Source organism: Parus major, chromosome 13 (genome assembly GCF_001522545.3).
Source record: "Parus major isolate Abel chromosome 13, Parus_major1.1, whole genome shotgun sequence".
Lineage (NCBI taxonomy): Eukaryota > Metazoa > Chordata > Aves > Passeriformes > Paridae > Parus > Parus major.
The window spans coordinates 6,717,995-6,735,872 of record NC_031782.1 but is presented as its reverse complement, the minus strand read 5'-3'; the positions used below and the strand labels follow the sequence as shown (position 1 = coordinate 6,735,872).

The 17,878-nt window shown below is 48.6% G+C and overlaps 1 protein-coding gene across 3 annotated transcripts in view; it reads right to left on the bottom strand.

The window, feature by feature from the left end:
- Positions 1-1,215: 1,215 nt before the first annotated feature.
- FLT4 (fms related receptor tyrosine kinase 4) overlaps positions 1,216-17,878 on the bottom strand; it is a 57,588-nt gene continuing 40,925 nt past the window's right edge. Inside the window, exons 13-30 of one of the 3 annotated variants that reach the window (XM_015641990.1) lie at positions 16,960-17,319; positions 16,564-16,710; positions 15,797-15,928; positions 15,411-15,517; positions 14,974-15,109; positions 14,068-14,172; positions 12,555-12,668; positions 12,229-12,317; positions 11,849-11,996; positions 11,185-11,279; positions 10,719-10,841; positions 10,242-10,353; positions 9,762-9,861; positions 9,161-9,266; positions 8,084-8,223; positions 7,361-7,481; positions 6,502-6,587; positions 1,216-5,165 (exon numbers count right to left, since the gene is read on the bottom strand). In XM_015641990.1, the coding sequence (XP_015497476.1) occupies positions 4,946-5,165; positions 6,502-6,587; positions 7,361-7,481; positions 8,084-8,223; positions 9,161-9,266; positions 9,762-9,861; positions 10,242-10,353; positions 10,719-10,841; positions 11,185-11,279; positions 11,849-11,996; positions 12,229-12,317; positions 12,555-12,668; positions 14,068-14,172; positions 14,974-15,109; positions 15,411-15,517; positions 15,797-15,928; positions 16,564-16,710; positions 16,960-17,319 (2,441 nt within the window). In that variant the 3' untranslated portion in view covers positions 1,216-4,945. The remainder of the gene's footprint in view (positions 5,166-6,501; positions 6,588-7,360; positions 7,482-8,083; positions 8,224-9,160; positions 9,267-9,761; positions 9,862-10,241; positions 10,354-10,718; positions 10,842-11,184; positions 11,280-11,848; positions 11,997-12,228; positions 12,318-12,554; positions 12,669-14,067; positions 14,173-14,973; positions 15,110-15,410; positions 15,518-15,796; positions 15,929-16,563; positions 16,711-16,959; positions 17,320-17,878) is intronic. The other 2 variants (XM_015641991.1, XM_015641992.1) reach the window with 2 other exon arrangements.

Below are 17,878 nucleotides of genomic sequence, written 5' to 3'. Positions count from 1 at the left end.
TGCTCCACGATGCACTAAAATAAGATATTTCATCAGTAGAACAGCTTCAATCTCTATGTTCCCCAGATGGGCAGGCCCCTGGATAGGGAAAGGAAAATTAAAAGGTCCTTTTGGATGCTTTCACGCCATGGTGGAGCTGGATGAAGGGATGGCAATGGAGAGGAGCGGAGATGTCCCCCTTCTGTGCCCTCAGCTGTATCTCTGCCACTGACAACTCCTCAGGGGACATTATTTTAGACAAACGGTGCCGATGCCTTCATTGGTGCACCCAGGGGTACCAGGTGTGCATGAACGTCCCTTGAACTCCTGGTGATTTTTATTCTTTTGGGAAAATGCTCATGCATGCACTTGTGTCCCATTTCACAGCGAACACCTCGCACCTGCCTCACTACCACCCTTGGCTTTGCTGTGACACAGCCACACACGCGCCGCCATCTTCCCGTCGAGGCCCGTGCCCGCCGGGGGGAGGGCGCCACCTGCCGGCCGCCGGCGGCACCGCCAGGGGCTCGCACGGAGAGGGGTCGGTGCCATGAGGGGGAAGGAACTGGGAGGTAATTTGGTGCCAGAAAGACAAGGGGCTCCGGTCCGGGGGTCGGTACCATGAGGGGGATGGAACTGAGAGGGAATTTGGTGCCAGAATGACAAGGGGCTCCGGTCCGGGGGTCGGTGCCATGAGGGGAACGGGCGTCCGAGGCGGAGTTGGGTGCCCTTAGAAGGAGAGGGGTCCGGGGGGATTGATGTGCTGAGGAGAAGGGTCTGGGGGCTTTGGTACCATGAGGAGAAGGGGAGTCTGGGGGCTGTTATTGTCTTGAGAAAGGGCGTCCAGGAAGGGTTTGATTCCCTGAGGAGAAGGGGGGTCCGGGGGTCTCTGGTTCCCCTGCTGTGGTGGATGAAGACAGGAAGGCTGGAGATCTCCAGGGCTGACACCCCCAGGGCCGAGGTGGCAGGGAAGGGTTGTGGGTCCGGGGCAAGGGCTGGGTGCTGTGTTTGCTTCTGCCAGTGGGCTTAACCAAAGAGAATATGCAACTTCACCATGAGAAAAGCCAGAGTTTCATCCTGGATGGAAATGCCACAAGATCCAGCTGTTTCTGAGAGGATGCGGGGAAATGCAAACGGACACAAAAGTAAAAATAATAAACCCAAAATGTGCTGATGGCTTGGGCTGGGGCTGGGGTGCCCCAGGGTCAGAGGTGGCCCCAGGAACCAGAGAGCAGCTGCCAGTTATGACTTTATTAATTTTCACATTTAGATATTACAACAAAACTCTTAATGACAAAGGATAACAAGTACTATAGTAGGAGAGGAAAGGAAGCAGTGTTCTAACTGGTTTGATATATAACCGTGAACTTCCAGAGACTAGACTCAACGTGAGTTACAACCACTCACATACGCTCACTGGTAGGAAAACTCACATGCAAATACCCACACATTCACCCACAGCACGCTCACACACACACAAACCATGCTTTGTACTCACACATAACCCCTGTTTTAGCCTACTTGCTTCAAAGGCAGCCCACTGAAACATTGAATGCTGCTAGAGCAACAACAGGTACCAGGCGAAAATATTGCAATATAAATGTAGTGTTACTTGATAAACAGGTTTTTCTTCAGAGACACGTGTGTTTGCAAGTAGGGGACCCAACACTTTGTTTTCAGGAAGGAGGAATGTCCTCTCAACACCAACACTTTGTAAAGGAAAGTGAGACTGAGCATAGAGTGGAAGCAGCCATTTTAAAGGAAGGTGATGATGATGAATAGCTTAGCTTCAATGTTGAGTTCCGTTAAGAAGCCCAAACAAAACAAAAAACAAAACAGAGAATGCATTGTGAACAGAGCAGGCACAAGTATCAAAACTTGGGTTTTAAACATTGAAATACTCCCTTGCTGCTGTAGAAAGATAGACAACATTCCTGTCTCATATCTTAAAACCAAAACAGACCAGCTTCATTTCATGCTTATCTGGAGACTGTAAAAATAAAAAGCCAGAAATAATTCAAGGGAGTGGGAAGGGTTATCAGGTTTGCACATCTAATTTAAGTATACCTTTAGAGAGCAAAAGTACAATTGTCTCAACAGCTCTTCAATCTCCCACACTACAGTTGTTCTTCATCAGCAGGAGTGTCTGAAGAGGAGCCAGCTTTTGCTCTGATCAGGCTGCATTGTTCATGCAATGCTGTTGACACAGACACAATAGGATCTGATTCCACCCCCCATCTAGATGGTGCAAGAGAGAGAAAATAAACTTCTGTGGAGTTGAATGTTCAAAAATCAGATGACACAGAAGTGTTTTCCCCAGGGTGAAGCAGGAGATCGTTAACAATGGTTTTAACAACCCTTCTCGACAAGGATACCTGTGAGCAGTTTACAGCTAAACCTAGAGAAAAAGTGCAGCTGCACTGGCTGGATGTCCATGCTGACAACCAGCCTGGGCACTAAGATGCCTCTGTCACCTTTCTGATGAGGAATCCTGCCACTGCCCAGCAAATGTCATTCTTTGCTGGCACATACCTATCCCTTACATATAGTCAGGGACTTACAGCTACTTTGAAATTCTGTTTTTTTAACTATTATTTTGTTTGTAGTCCTCTTTCTTGCGCCCTGTCTCAGATGGGGCTGTTTCCAGGCAGAGAACTCTTCATGGAGTGATGGAAACAAGAGACTCTGGATCCTATGGATGCACATCACCCAGCAAGCAGCCTGAATTTAACTCAGCTGGTCACCACCATCAATGCCAGTGGAAACCTCTCACAACACAAGTCACATGCAGCCTTCCTTCTGCCAAAGGAACCACCAGTTCAAAAAGCAGGACAAGATGAGGGCAGGAGAATTTGATCTGGCCTACGCCCTGTTTGCTGTCTTACTTCCTTGTCCTGGCTCTCCAGCAGCTCCTGACAGAGGATTCTTACTGAGTTGTAACAATTACTTAAAGATGCTTAAATTCCTGGCAGCTTCAGGGGACACCAGTAGAAGTCAGGGAATTCATTGTCATATGCAGTTTCCAACTCCGTATCCTGAGCCAGTTTGGCTCAAGCTGGTCTAGTTTTGTGCCTCTCTTTTGCCATGGAAATTGTAGCCGTGTCATCCTGCTGACACAGAAAGGGAGTGGAACATTGAACGAGCTGCACAGGCTTAGAGAATCTGAATGACAGGCATGCTTTTCCCATGTGTTAAATAAATCTCCCCATTACACTTGTGTGGAGAACTATAATTAAGACTTGGCAACATCTTCCATAAGGACTCACAGGCTTACGTCGGGAAACACGTAAAACCCTCTGCTGGAAAAGAAATACAGTTTGGGAAAGCTGTACATCTGGCAGGAAACACAGTTTTACGAGTCCAAACCCTTGGCTCTGTGACAGAGGTGTGGCCCACAAGCAGTAATTCCCTGGTGCTGAGATGTCCTGGTGCACAGAGCGCTGCCAGCCATGGGCATGTGGGAGACGAGATGATGACAAGCTGTTCAAATAAGCCTTTTCACCCAGACTCCTGAGGCAGTGATGTAACTGTGCTCTGTGGCTGAGCTCTTGGATTGGGAGCAGGATAGAAAGAAGTAGGTGGGAAGTGGTGAAGCAGCAGTACAGAAATCTATAGAGAGGGGCTGCAGAGGTTCCCCAGAGCTCTGAATTCACGTGGTATCCCTTAGAAACAAAGACCAAAGTGAAGAGATGTTTTCTCAGCAAATAACCGTTTCTTAATCCTCTGGACTCAGGTATGCTCTGCTGGAAGCTCTGCAAAATAAACTGGAGGGGAGTCCACTGGGTAGAGAGTGCCTCCTTTGAATCAGGGAACTTGGGAGACAGGAAAGGTCGTGGTGCAGAACTGTCCATCCATGAGAATCAGGGCTTGAACCCTGGCCAGGTGCTGGGTTCCATGTGTTCAGTGATGTCAACACACAAGGGCATGCAACCCAGAGCACCTTATTGCTGGAGCACTGTTCCTTCCATTGTTTCCAAAATGCTTTGCAGCAGCTTGAAAATAAACATTTCACTCCCTGCCCTTTTGATCTTTTTCCTCCCAGCAAACTATGTTTAGAAGCCAGCTCAAATTAACCTAGCTTTGCTTTAATTTCTCACTCAAGCAACAAATGATCTCAGCACCATTCTGGGAGAAGGGGAAGGCAAAAGCAGCAGACCTGTGAATAACCTGCTCCCAGCAGACATCATAAAAGAACCTGTTTTGCACAAGGCCTGCAAAAAACTGCTGTTTATCTCACCGGAAGCACTTCAGCCATCAGCTGATGACCTACTCAGCACTAGCTGTGTTGAGATGGCTAAAATAATTCTAGTGATAAGGCAGAGTGGCAGGTTTCCCCCCCACAGAGATGAGAGGAGTGTGGGTATTGCTTGCAGAGGAGATGGAGAGGCTGACACCTACTCAGGATGAGCAGCATGCACGAACATTTACAAAGATCCCTCAGGATCTCTCTGTACACCTCTTTAAAATGTCCTGCTCTTGTTGTTAATACCACTAGGGATTTCTTCCCTTTGATTCTGCTCCACAGCTCAGCAGCTGACATCATGATGAGGGGAGGAGGAAGCAATCCAAGGAAAAACATTCAGGCTGCACACCAGGAAGAAACTTGAGACTAAGGCAGATCTATTTATATCTGACCTGAAATGGGCTTTCTGAATGGGAAGCCGATCTGAGCGGAGGCTGGATGTTAGGCAGAAGGTGCCATAGTGCTGAGCACAGGCACCCACTCTCTGGCAGAATGCATCTGTCTGAGGTGCAGGAATAAAAGAAGCATGAGGAATCAGTGAGGTGCTCTCTCCAGTCGCGGCACAGGGAAGCTGCATGGTTCATGCTGTGGTTCCAAGGACATCAGTGTTCCCCATCCGATTGGGGTAGGTTCCCTGTTGGTTCTGGGCATAGGTTGAAGGAGGAGCTCTGAGTGACCCTGATGCCGTGCCTGGAGGACCTTGGCCTCCAGGGCCTGGTGCCGTTAGTACTGCTCAGAAAAGAAGGAAGTGTGGAGAGTGGGGGGACTGGCCCCCTCTCCAGGTGGGGTGCAGCTGCCATCCTCAGAGTGTTCCGACAGCTCCCCATATTCACTGTTGTAAAAAGTCTGGCCTCCGACTTGGGACCCGTACGATGGCCGACATCTGCCCCGCAGGTCTGACTGTTCCCCTGACAGCTCCACGGTTCGACTGGGCCCTTTACTGCTGTGAGGGAGAGAGACACAGAGAATTAACCTTGGCACTCCTTGAAAAACCTCTGTCTTGCTTAGAGAGATCCCAGCTTCAGAAAATTTCATCTTCTAATGCATGCGGCAGAGACAGGGTCAGGAATGGATTTGGACCTCCATTTCAAAGCACAAAACCAGGCCTTGCTCTAAACCCTTTGCTTTGCCCTAACCCAAATCCACACATAACCTGGCACGTTTATTTCAGCTCTTCTAGATACCTTTTGGGATACTTTCTAGATGCAGGGAAGGGTTGGGATCCCAATGAGTAGGGAGAGACAAGAAACATTGCCTTAATTGCTTCTAGACCTGGCAGGAATAACAGAAATTGATACAAACCAACTGCCAGGATGGGGGAAAGGAAACAAAGGAAGATGATGATGATGATGTGGACAGAAATCATATGTCCCATCTCAATCAATGCCTGACAATACCGGGTGACTGGCAAGAAATCACAAGAACAAGGGCAGGGACACATTCAAGGAGAGGTTTAAGAGTAGTGTTTTCCAGGACATGGAACACCAGGTGTAGGAGACAACAGGAAAATGCCTTAGGGAAAAGAGGACAAGGACAAGAAGCAGGAGACAGTTTGATACAAGAGCAGAAAGGCTGCAGGGCTATGGCTAAGAGAAAAGACAATGACCAGTCCAATCTGATGTTGGGAGGCAGATGAGGTGAGGAAGAGGCTTGGGACTGGCCTTGTCTATGTATGAGGTGACATGGCTTGCTCAACACAGAGACAAGGTCTCAGCCTGCTCTGGCAGAGATGAGCTGCACGGGTTCTCACCCAGTTTCAAAGCCTGGGTCAAGGACATAATCATCCATAACATCCTCAGCTCTGAGATTGCCAACTCAACTTGCCAGAACCCATGCAGCCTGTGGGAATTCCTAAGGCCTGTCCCATCCTTGCACCATGACATCAGGGTTCTGTACCCCATGGGTCAGGGCTGAGGGAGGAAGGTGGCAGCCACATAGCTATTGCGCATCCCATCTGCCACTGCTTGAGCAAGCCCTGATATATTTCACCAGAAAATGTCAATAAGCATTAACAGTTGCATTATCACCATCACTCCACTGTGCCTCATTATCTTAACAGGCACATTCTCATTGATGGGCACAGTTTGTATTTTTAAACCCTAGAAAACAGCAGGCTTGTCAGTTCTTCCTGTGTTTTGCCTCTCATTAAGGAGTACATGGACTTATGTGAAAGCTGGAAGCTCCATGCAGTGCAGCCTATGGGGAGATATCAGGAGCTGCCTCCTGGTCTCACTGCATTTGGCAGCAGGGAGGCCTCAGTGACTAGGCTTAAGGAGTACCTGAATCCACCTTCTTTTCTGTGTCGGTTTTCTATCCTCTCAAATTCCTCAGATGCCAGAACCATCCCACTGTCTGTCTGATTGTCCTGGAAGGAAGCAACAGGAGTTATCAGTAATGTCCCTGTCAACTGGTCAGAGTGGGAAGGAAGGAGAAATCATTCAGGAGATGAGATCATGTGTATGTGTGATGGGGAAGAAGGGGTAGGAGCACTTTACCAGCATGCTCCATAGTTTTGCTGAATCTGATTTTCTTAGGTACCTTCTTAAAAGCAGCACATAAAAAGGTATGATTTGTGTGCTTAGTCCAGTGCCATTTTTGGAGAATAAAAAAAGAGTACTCCCTGTCTGGAAGATGTATTACCATCAAATCTGTGAAGGGTGATATTTTCCTCTAAGACTAAGGTATGACTTCAGTTCTGCTGCTAGTGGAAATATCAGTACTAGTCCAGTTCAGAGAGACCTGGAGGGTCCCTTGTGCACACTGCCATGTGGATCAAGATACAGGAGCTGCAGATAAGCACTCCAGGTTTATCGAGTCCTGGCAGAATTTCAGTGTGCTTAACCAGGCTGTGTTCACAGATTTGAGAGGGTGAAGAGCAGGCTCTTCTCTGAGGTCCTTTATAGTCCCCCCGTTCGCATATCTAACCTACTTGTTTCCCGCTAAGGCAGTGTGAACTGTGCTGGAGAGAAACCCCTGTGTGCCAGATGAAGAAATGAATGTGCATAGGACTGGATGGACCAAACAGGAATGACACAGACAGACTGACATAAGGTAGGAGTGATCTTCCTTCCACAGTCTTAACAGTAAAGGTGTCAGAAAAGACTGCCCCCTGCCCATATCCGCTCAGATGGTACTCACCGGGTGTGCTTTGTACATTGTGTGTGTCATGGGAAACTCTTCAAATGTCTTTATCCTGGATGGACACCTGATCTGATTTCCTCCCGTCAAACAACCAGGGAACGAAACACAGTTGTAGTATCTGCAAAAAAAAGCATACAGTATTCAGTAAAGGCAAGAGTCAATGTCCTGAATGAACAGGACCTGAACTTAACCTCCTCACTGAGCAACCAAAGTATGCAGGGAGGAGGATGACCCAAATAGTAGATTTGGGGAGGCTAATGGGGTCACCTTAGACCTCTTAACCCCTTATACTTAATACTTCTGCAGAGGAGACTAGACTGACTAAATCAGGCCCCAATAACCTCTCCATACAAGATAAGCAGAAAATGTCATATAGATCCCAGGCATCAAATTATCAGTTTGCCAGAGAGGAGAGGCCTGGGACTAATTGTTTGGGTCAGTTAGGAACAGATAGGATGAAGCTCCTTACATGATACTCTGGCAGCATAGCTGGAGGAGAAGAAGGAATGTGATAGGCTTACAAATCAGCACTTCCTCATGAGCAAAATAAAGTAATTTTGCTTTTATAAGAAAGAAGCTATGGCCTAAATTCTCGGGTCACTCATTATCACCTGTGATTTTCCAAACATCTGGGTTCTCCCCATATCCCTCTGGTCCCCTTACAAGTCAGGCTTCTTGCTGCCTGCTGTGCTCTCTCTGCCCTTTTTGGATGGGATTCACCTTGCTGCTAGGCTGTGGCAGCGTATCCTCATGTCAAAGTCCTCTTCATCTGAGTTTTGCTGGGCAGAGGAAGGCACCTGGGAGAAACCATCATCTTCTGAGCTGTGAGAGTCATTCAGCGGGATGTAATCTTTCCCTTCCTGGTAGGAAGAACAGTAAATGGCCTTACAAGAAGGGGAGGACTTTCCCACAAGAAAAGGCTCCACAGGCAGAAGCTGTCAGAGCTGGGAAGGAAAATTTCTGGTTTATAAATTTTATTTCTCTAGGACAAAATATCTGGCTGGAAATTTCTGTGACCTTTGTGTTAAGTAGCTGTGAATGATGCATGGAGGTGTGTGTGAGCAGGAAAACAACTGCCCATAATAATCCCATAATTCTCCAGTTTACATGGACAGAGTACTGTGCTCCAGAGTAATGTCATTTGTGGCTTAGTCATGCCTGTACTGGGAACCAGTGCTGAAAGGTTAAAGCCAGGAACGTCAGGATGAGACAGTACTCAAGCATTTAGCTATCATTTTCTGAAAGGGAACATCAAGAAAAAGTTAAAATCAGAGCTGCACGTTCAACACAGTCAAATGTCCTGGTGAGTTACCACATGGAAGTGATTAGTAATACATTCAAAGAAATCTGTATTACTGATTGCTGTAATGTAACAGTTGTTTACTTCACATGGCCCTGACATTTCAATCTGAGGACAGAGTTTCAGAAACCCTGGTCAAGTCCTGGTTTTCATTATGCAGGCGTGTAGGAGGCAGAAGTACCAGGGCCTTGACTCAGCTGAAGAATTTCAAATAATCATCTGGGGATTAGGATGGAAGTACTAGAATGACGACTGAGAGGGCTTCTGCCCTGCAAGAAGCAGAGTTTTATGAGGATGCAGCTAAAAGGCTGTTGCAAAAATGAGTTCTCCAGCAGCTCTGGGAAATAGACCTCTGACCCAGGAATCTCTGTGTTATTGATGGCCTACACAAAGGTATTGCAGTGACCATGGAGTCAGCTGAGGGCACAGTGAGGGAGCTGGTGATGACAGAAGAAAGAGCTGTCTAGAGCAGAACAGGGACACAGAGAGGTTTTCACCTGCTGGACGTTTTCCTGAAGAAGGTTCCCCAGTATCTCCACAAGGTCAGAGAAAGTCGGTCTCTCCTTGGGGTCACCGTGCCAGCAACTCAGCATTATACGGTAGCTGCCAATAACAGATGCTTGTTTTACACCACAGAAATCCCCTCCTGCCCCACTCCACAGCTCCCACCCACATGGTGCCCACTGGGACAGCCAGTTCCTGCACTGTGAAGGAAACCTTGTTCCCCACCAGTACTCTGGCCAGGTGGACTTACTGGCAGGGTGTTGGTTTGTTATCCAGTTACTGTAACAGGGAACAAGGAGCAAAGTCAGACCCCTCTGATACCCTTCAGAGCAGGAAAGCAGAGTGCTCATTTACAGACCCAGCCCAGCATGGGCATGCAAGGACACCTAGAGAGCCAAGATCAGAACCCATCTGCCTTGCTCTACAGGCAATGGCCTAGACTGAAGGATGTGTTGGCTCATCGCCTACCCCGGCTAAAGGTCTGCATCCCACAGAGGGGCCTGTTCTGCCTATGCTGGGATCTGCTAGGTTTCTGCCCTCCCACAGAGGCCTCTGCTCTGACCAGTGCTGGAATCCTTGAGGTTTCTGACTCACATTTCTGCTGTGGCATACTCTGGGGCTCTCATCCTGGTACCATCTTTGAGCCTCTGGCAGAACTCCTCATTGATCTGGACTCCAGGATATGGAGATGCCCCTAAAAAAGGTTCAGAGAAGGATGGAAACATGAAATGTGCCATCAGAAACCAGTCCTTTTGCGACTGCCTTTTTGAGACTCCCCTTCATCCCAGAACACGGAGAGGCCTGGTCACTACTCATACACAGCCCAATCCTTGGCACTGCCTGGGTCAGGCTTCTCTGCTTCAATGAGCTGGAGGCCACCTCTGCATGCCTGTGTCCCCACCACTCTGTTCATGGGTGGATATGGCCTCCATATTTTATTTCTCTACACCAGTGTTGCTTCCCATCAGTCCTTAGATGTGCTTCAGAATGTCTGTCCTGCACAGACTCACCCACAAACTGCAACGTGGGTAGGGGTGTCTCCCTCAGCAGCACGAGACCCTCATTAGCACTCACCTAGTGAGAAGATTTCCCAGAGAAGGACCCCAAAAGACCAGACATCACTCTGGGTAGTGTAGACCTTGTCGAAGATGCTTTCTGGAGCCATCCACTTCAGTGGGAGACGGGCCTGCAGGAGCGAGAGGCAAGGCACAAATGTTCAGTTGGGAACATGTCCCAGGACAGCCCTTCTTGTAGAAAAGGGATGAAATGGATGGAAGGAAATCAGAACCAAAAGCCCAAGTCCTCTCTCAATGGAGGAATTGGTTAGGTCAGAATCATTGAAAGGGGGATGAAAGAGCATAAGGAAGAGTAAGTTAATGACAGGCTGAGGGGCATAAGGAAGGAGACAGAGATCTGCTGGTGGAGGAGGACAGGGTGTGTTATTGGTCCAATGGCTTCTTGTCCCACCCATGCAAGTAATTTCACTCCTGCTTTTTCATCTTTTCACCATAGGGGCCTAATCTGTAAAAGGCTTGGAAAAATGGCACTCACACTGCCTTTCCTGACGTAGTCGGGGTCCTTGTAGATGTCCCTGGCCAGGCCGAAGTCACAGATCTTTACCACGTTGTTTTCTGACAGCAGGATATTGCGAGCTGCCAGGTCTCTATGGATACACTGAGGGCACACAAAGAGGAAGGAGCAAAATAAGAGGGAGAGAAACCATTATCAGAAAGCGTACAGCATCTCCCTTCCCCCATAAGCCTGAGCTCTAATGGGGGAATGGTAGAAATGGGAAGAAGCTAAAGATAAAAATTTCAAAAAGGGATTGTTAAGGAGAGGTTGAAATGCAAGAGAACTGATTTCCCAGCTTTGTGTACACACGTCTGTCTCAGATTTCCTAAGGAGTGTGAGGCAAGATCACTGAATCTCCCTGTGTGTCACCTGAAAGGTGGCTGTAGTCAGGTCTCTCTCATCTCTCTTATGCACAGAAGATCAGGTGAGCAAAGCCTGAACTCACCTTTCGGGATGCCAGGAATTCCATGCCACGTGCTACCTGGAAGCTGTAGCAGATGAGGTCTTCCATCGTCAAGGGACTTTGCCACAAGTCATCCACTGTTCAGAAGTGACAGAAAATGATTAGACAATTGGTGATCTGTTGTCCTCTTTGCCTCTCTCCAGGAGTGCATGATACAGCCAGTTTTTCAGTGAAATACAGTTAGTCCTCAGTTCTAACTGGAGTAATCAGCTCCCCTCTAAGATTTTCTGCTTAGGTGGCAGAAGGCACAAGGCAGGAACCTGCTCAAGTGTGAGGACAAAGAGTCCAGCCTCCAGCACATGTCAGTGTGACAGAGTTGTAGGGAACAGGACTGCAAGGGGCTTTGAACGTCAGCTCATTATTTCTGTCCTAGGGAGGACTCAACAAGATCCCCCCCTCAGTTCTCTTTTCTTCAGGCTAAAATATCCAAAGGGATTTAATTCTCCTTTCTGGGTTTCTGGTGTCTATTACAAGAGACAACAGATGATACGATAGCCCTGTTCAGGGAATTGCATGCAACAGTGCTCAGTTCCAAGGGTGGGTTCCTGCTCCTCACTGATATTCCCTGCCCATTCCCCAAGCTAGCCAAGTCTGGCATAGCTTTGATGGTCCAGGTGAGGAGCTGCTGCCAAGGCTGGAGTGTTACCTTCCTGGATGGGCAGTGCTGTGCGGCTCTTGTGCATCAGGAAGCGATGGAAGATGGCGCTGTCACTGGTCCCAGAGCGGCTCCTCCTGTCTGCTCTCACAGCCTCCACGATGGACTGCACCTGAATACGCAGCCTGGGAGACTTCTCCTGGCAAGGGACCAAACCAAGACCCTCATCAGGCAATGCACACTGTAACCCCTGCACCCATGAGCTGCAGTCTCTTCCTGTTCATAAATTGTAATTCTGGCCTGGAAGCATCTACCATTGCAGGAAAAGGGACAGAGGGTATCTTTGTCGCACTGTCAGAGTATGGATTAGGCTGCACATCTTCCTTCCCTAGACATGGGACAGGTCCCTAGTGGCAAAGGAATCTACTCACCCTGTAAGGACTGAATCCTTCCCTCTTAGTCCGCAGGTAGTTGGAGAGGTTTCCATACTTGCAGAACTCAACAATAACCATGAGTGGACCTGGTGAAAAGAGACCAAAGGTTAGGGCAAGAGGTAAGGGCTTGAGTTGGTCACAATTTGCCACAACTTGTGTTATGTGCAGCCATGCTGAGCTGTGACATTTGCTCCAAATGCACACAAACACAGTAATAACTTCTCCACAAGTCCCTGTGATCACACAAGTGGACAGCAAAAAGACACAGGGGACAAGCTCTGATTTTTAGGAGCAGGAACAGCCTGCTACCCTGAGATATTTACCATTTGGTTTGGTACAGGCACCCAGCAAATTCACCACGTTGAGGTGATTCCCAATGTGAATGAGGATCTTCAGCTCTGACATCAGTGCCTTGTGCTCACTTGCAGTGGCTCCCTCTGGAAACACATGAACCATGTCATGACACCTCCTCACAGCTTTTCATTCCTCCTCACCACCCTTCTCTAGCAGTGTGTTAATGTGAGTCTTGCTGTGACCTCAAAGCCTTGTACATTTTGTTATTGCATGTTCCCACATGAAATGTTGAGCCTTGGCTGGAGATCCCAGGATCCCTGCTGTAACACGTAGGGTGCTCTCTGTAAGTGCAGGGACCCAGAACAAAGGACAACACAACCTGTGCCCGAGAGATTTTTCTTTATGGTAGTTGTGCAGTGGAAAACATCACTTGAGACTTTCACTGGGATGCACCCGTTTGAATCTCTGCCCTTTTGGCCTCCAAACAGAGATAACGAGCCATGAAACAATTTGAAAGAAAATTAGGAACAAAAGACATCTGATTCTTTTTATCACAATTGAAGATAGGAGCTGTCTCAACTCAAATTCAGATACCTTTTGATGATTCCTCTTCAATAGAAAACATAGTGTCATGCTCCTGCCATCTCTCTGTACCACATCTTCTCTCAAGTGTCCAATTCACATCAATTCTTGACCCTTTGTTTTACCCTCAGGGTGTGTTCTCTGGTTTCTGTGCCTTTTTCATACTTCTCAGCCTCCCCATATGCATTTTGATTTACTTGAGAGTTTGAAAATTTAGCCTGAGAGACAGAAGCACTCTCTTGAGCTGCAGCTGATGTCCAAGTGAGAGCCTTGCCTCAAAGAACTGTAAAGCAACCTTGCACATCAAGCTCCCCTCTGCTGTGCAGATGACCTGTACACTTACAACAGTAAATACTGTTCAGATGAGCCATGACACAATTTCCATGTACAGGCTACTTCTGGCCAGAGACTGCCTCAGTGTTTTGTTTGGTGCCAAATTACAGAATAATGTTTTGAATCTCTTTCTGAAAGCATGGCTATAAAAGTTCAGAATCAAACTCTGGATAGACCAGGCTTTTGGTGCAAAGCCAATTTAGCCCTCAGAGATGGATAAGAGCTGCAACCTGCTTCCTTACCCAGCTCTGGATCTGGCCCATAAACACAAAATACAGGCACATTTGGAAGAAGGCAATTGGGAGCCACACTTTTTTCAGTGACCTGCCAAAGAGGGGATTTGGATTCTTGTTCATCCTTTGAGACAGAATGCATTCTTTGCCTTTGCAGACAGCTAAATTTCCTTGAAAGCTGAGTTCCCCAAGTCTTTGCTGTCTGTTCTGCCACTTCAGCTTCCCAGTGCAGCTGAATAGAGCCAAAGAGGATCAACTGTGTTGAGGCTAAGAAGCCATTGTAGGCCAAGAAGCCATTGAAAAGACGGGCATTTACCGGGTGAATGTTCCTTGAAATGTGCCTCATTCATTGCTGTCTACACACATTTCATGTTTTGTTTCACTGTTCACATACCTTTCAGCATTTTGACGGCTACAGTCTCACAGCTGTTACTTTTATTGATCCCAAATGCTGAGGCTTCCACCACCTTCCCAAAGGCACCATGACCCAGGACTTTACCTATGGACAAGAAGAGTAAGTGTGAAGAAAGGCAGGTGCAGAAAAGGCAGAATAGAATGAAGCAAAACAAAAATCCCAACAGGAAATCATGGGAAGAAGAAAGAAAAAACATCATAAAGGAAAAGGAAGGAGTGGAACATGTGCCCTTTCAGGTGGCTGCTTGCTGTGTTGGTGAGAATAAGAGAAAGGACGATGGGAGGAACTGAGACAGAGCTGGCATGGACAAAGCAGAGGAAGGAAATGGCCATGAAGAAGTGAGGGCTGCTTGTTGCCCTTGAGCAACAAGTTGTTGTGTGTGGGAAAGGTAAATGACCCGTTGCAGCACAGCAGCCAGGATTAATGTCACTGCTCTGTGCCTCAAAGGTAGTCTGCTGCCCTTTAAGCTCTGCCAGACAGAGGAAAGAGGCTGCAGGTAGGTGTCTTAACGTGAGAACAATAATGGATGCAATCCTGAACATGGGATACCTGCTGTGAACTGGGCTGTTCTGTCCAGACTCCCACTTGGAAAATATGGGGATGTGTTTTAAACCATGCCCAGGGGTCTTCTGTTTTCAGTAATACCTGTATAGATACACTAAGGAAGTCTGGGCTTACAGTTGGCTCAGGCCTGTCTACAGTCAGACCTTAAAAGATTTCCCAGGCACAGCTGGGCTTTAGGCACAGCCTGGGGAAGAGGATGGGAAGCCTGAGGCAGAGAGAAAGCATTAAATACACAGAGGTGTGTTAAGACACCTGAAGAGTGCGTTTGTAGGGCTGGTGGGAAGCCCTGGCTGCAGAAGGGAGGCAGGGGGTCTGGCTCACCTAAGCGCAGGCGGTCTCGTGGGAACTCCCACTTGCTGGAGTCATAGGGCAGGTACTCGCACTGCTCCTCCAAGGGCACCTCGCCAGGGTCCATGATGATGGAGAGGTAGCCTGTTTTGATGTCTGCGTGGGCCGGCTGCAGGAACCAGCCAACATAAAGGGTCAGGAGGTGCCCTCCCTGCCCGGGGAGCTAACTTCCAGATGGGATTTGGATTCTTTGCCTGCCTTGACTTGCTACCCCCTCAAGCAAAGGCCATTCCCCATCACCACCTTTACCACAGCCCTTAGCACCCTGTCCTTGGCAGTGAGAGCACTGGAAGCATCACTCAATGACCTCCCTTTAGCAGGAGTTGTCATGCAGCCCCACATCACAGCACTGGTGTTGCCCCAAGCCCTGATATGCCACCCCCCTGCCTGAGGCAGTGACCGTCACATACCCTTTTGATGTTGCAGAAGATGAGAATAAGTAAGATCCAGAAGAAAACAGCAATAACTCCAGTCCCAATCAGGATGACAATCTCCACATTGGTCCTGTCATCAGAACCTGTGGGAAGGGAGGGAAATCAAAGTTTCAGAGATTCCCATTCCATGCTCCAACTCAGCCATTCCTTATGGCCTGCATCAGGATATGGGGTGATTGGAGACATGTTTGCCTGAACTAAACATGCTCTAGACTACAGATCCTCCTGTGAGACCACCATGCCACCAGCAAGGCCAAGGAGCTTTCACTGCCTCCCACTGTCACAGGGAAGATGCCTGGGAGCTTGGCCATAACTCCTATTCCATCCCTTCACATCCCCAGGGGTGTTGTGGCTGCTGGTACCTTCCACGGAGACGCTGGCTGAGGAGTTCACACAGCCCTTTGCATTGCAGACGCTGCACAGGTAGAGCCCAGCATCCTCCTCCCTCACCCTCTGAATGCTCAGCCTCTGGTTGAAGTCTGCCAGGTCAATCCCTGTAAGGCACAGAGGGATGTTGTGGTCACTCACAGGGAGGGAAGATTAGTACACTGAACTCAGGCTCAAAATAAGGCTCGTATTTTTTGGCTGATTCATTTTAGATGGAAGAATGATATCGCACCAGCTGGTAGAGACTCTTTTCTTGATGGCCCCAGAAATAATCTGGCAGTGTACGGAGGGTAAAAATCCCTCACTGAATGTGCTGAATAGGGACAGTGCCCAGACAATCCAGCTGGTGTGTCAAGTTCTGCTCCAGCTTCAGAACCTGTTCCTTTCTCCTCTGCAATCTGCCTGGATCCTTTGCACGTTCCTTCCATGAGATCTGGGTCAGTCCCTGCATAATCAGATGCCAAGCACTGGGCTGAGAGTAAGAACATGAATGATTTCTCTCTCCCTGCTCTCCAGCTGAATGTGCACAAGCACAGACAGTGTTGAGCCAGGCCCTAGGGCACAGACTTGGCCAGTGAGACTGCATCAAATTAGGACAGAATGTGATTAAAACCAGGATCTGGCTGATTCAGAGAATGGGTGCCTTTATTAGGGCACAGCAGCTCCCAGAACCCAGCAGTATTCAGCTCTCCTGCTGCTGGACATACTGCCCTGCCTGTGATCTACCCCCAGCCCACTGTACCTGACACTTCTTCCACCAGTTTCTCGTCTTTGTACCAGCTGATTTCAGGAACATGGTTGCCATCCACCTTACAGCGCATCTCTATGGAGTCGCTGACGTTCACCCAAATGTCTGTCAGGTTCTGCTTGAGGCGGGGGATCTCCAGGGCTGGAGGAGCAGCACAAAGAGGAGGAGGGGAAAACGGGAAACTGATTGATCAAAAGAATATCTGTGTTCCTGGGGGGCTTTGGGTGTCTGACCCCTGCTGAAGGGTGTCTTGAGAACCCAGGTGCCCTGCCTTTGCCACCTTGAGTTTAACTTGCTTGTGTGGCTTCCCCTGGGGATGGACTGGGAAGCTGATGGCAGCAAGAGCACCAGCTCTCCTCTGTCACTCCCGCCAGCCCTGTGGACCCTCACCCTGCACAGAGATGTATTTCTTATGGCAGTGTTTCTCCCGAGTCTTCCTGTTCTGCACCTCACACACATAATCTCCTTCCTCATCCAGGGAGATGTTTGGGATGGTGAGCAGCAAGGTCGCATCGTTGGAGTCGGGCTGGAAGCGCAGCTCCCCCTGCATCTTGGTGGCATAGTGGTGGACGTTCTTACAGTCCAGCACGAGGGGGTTGCCCTCTTCATCGTGGAGCTTGGAGAGGTTCAGCCGATACCACTGCAGGTTCTCATAGGTGTAGTTGTCTGCATTGCAGCTCAGCTGTAGGTTCTGCCCCTCTATGGGGTCTTCCGAGGGCTGGGACTCAATCTCAAACCCATCTGGAATGGCTTTCAGGAAGGAAATGAACATGTGAATGAGTTTTCATGGCTGAGCTTCCAGACACAATGAAATTGTCTCCTTGGGCTCAGCTCTCGGAGATGTGCCTGTCCTCAGCCAGGGTAAAGGAAAGCACTGTAAACCAGAACTGTGACATGCAAACTGCTGGCAACCACAGCTTAAATCCAGCAAGTGCTATGGGATATGCTCAAATCCCATGATTAAATTAAGATGGGATCACAAATGAAACAAGCCAGTGAGGTCTGAATTAGGCTGTTACTGCTCCCAGCTCAGCTGCAGCATTCTGGTTTGCACACATGCTCACCTTCACATGGGCAGGCAGTGATACAGAGAGCATTACTGAAGCAGTGACTGAAGACGTTAATCTAGTTTCACAACAGCTGGTGGCTCTGACAGCACAGGTACTACCACAAGGGCCATGAGCCCAGCCTTCTGGGCTGGGAATTTTATTATGGAATTCTCATTCCATAGGATAAGCTTTTGCTGTTCCCTTGCTGGGCTCCCTGTCTCAGCAGACAGGGACAAGCTCCCGTCAGGACGGGGTACCAC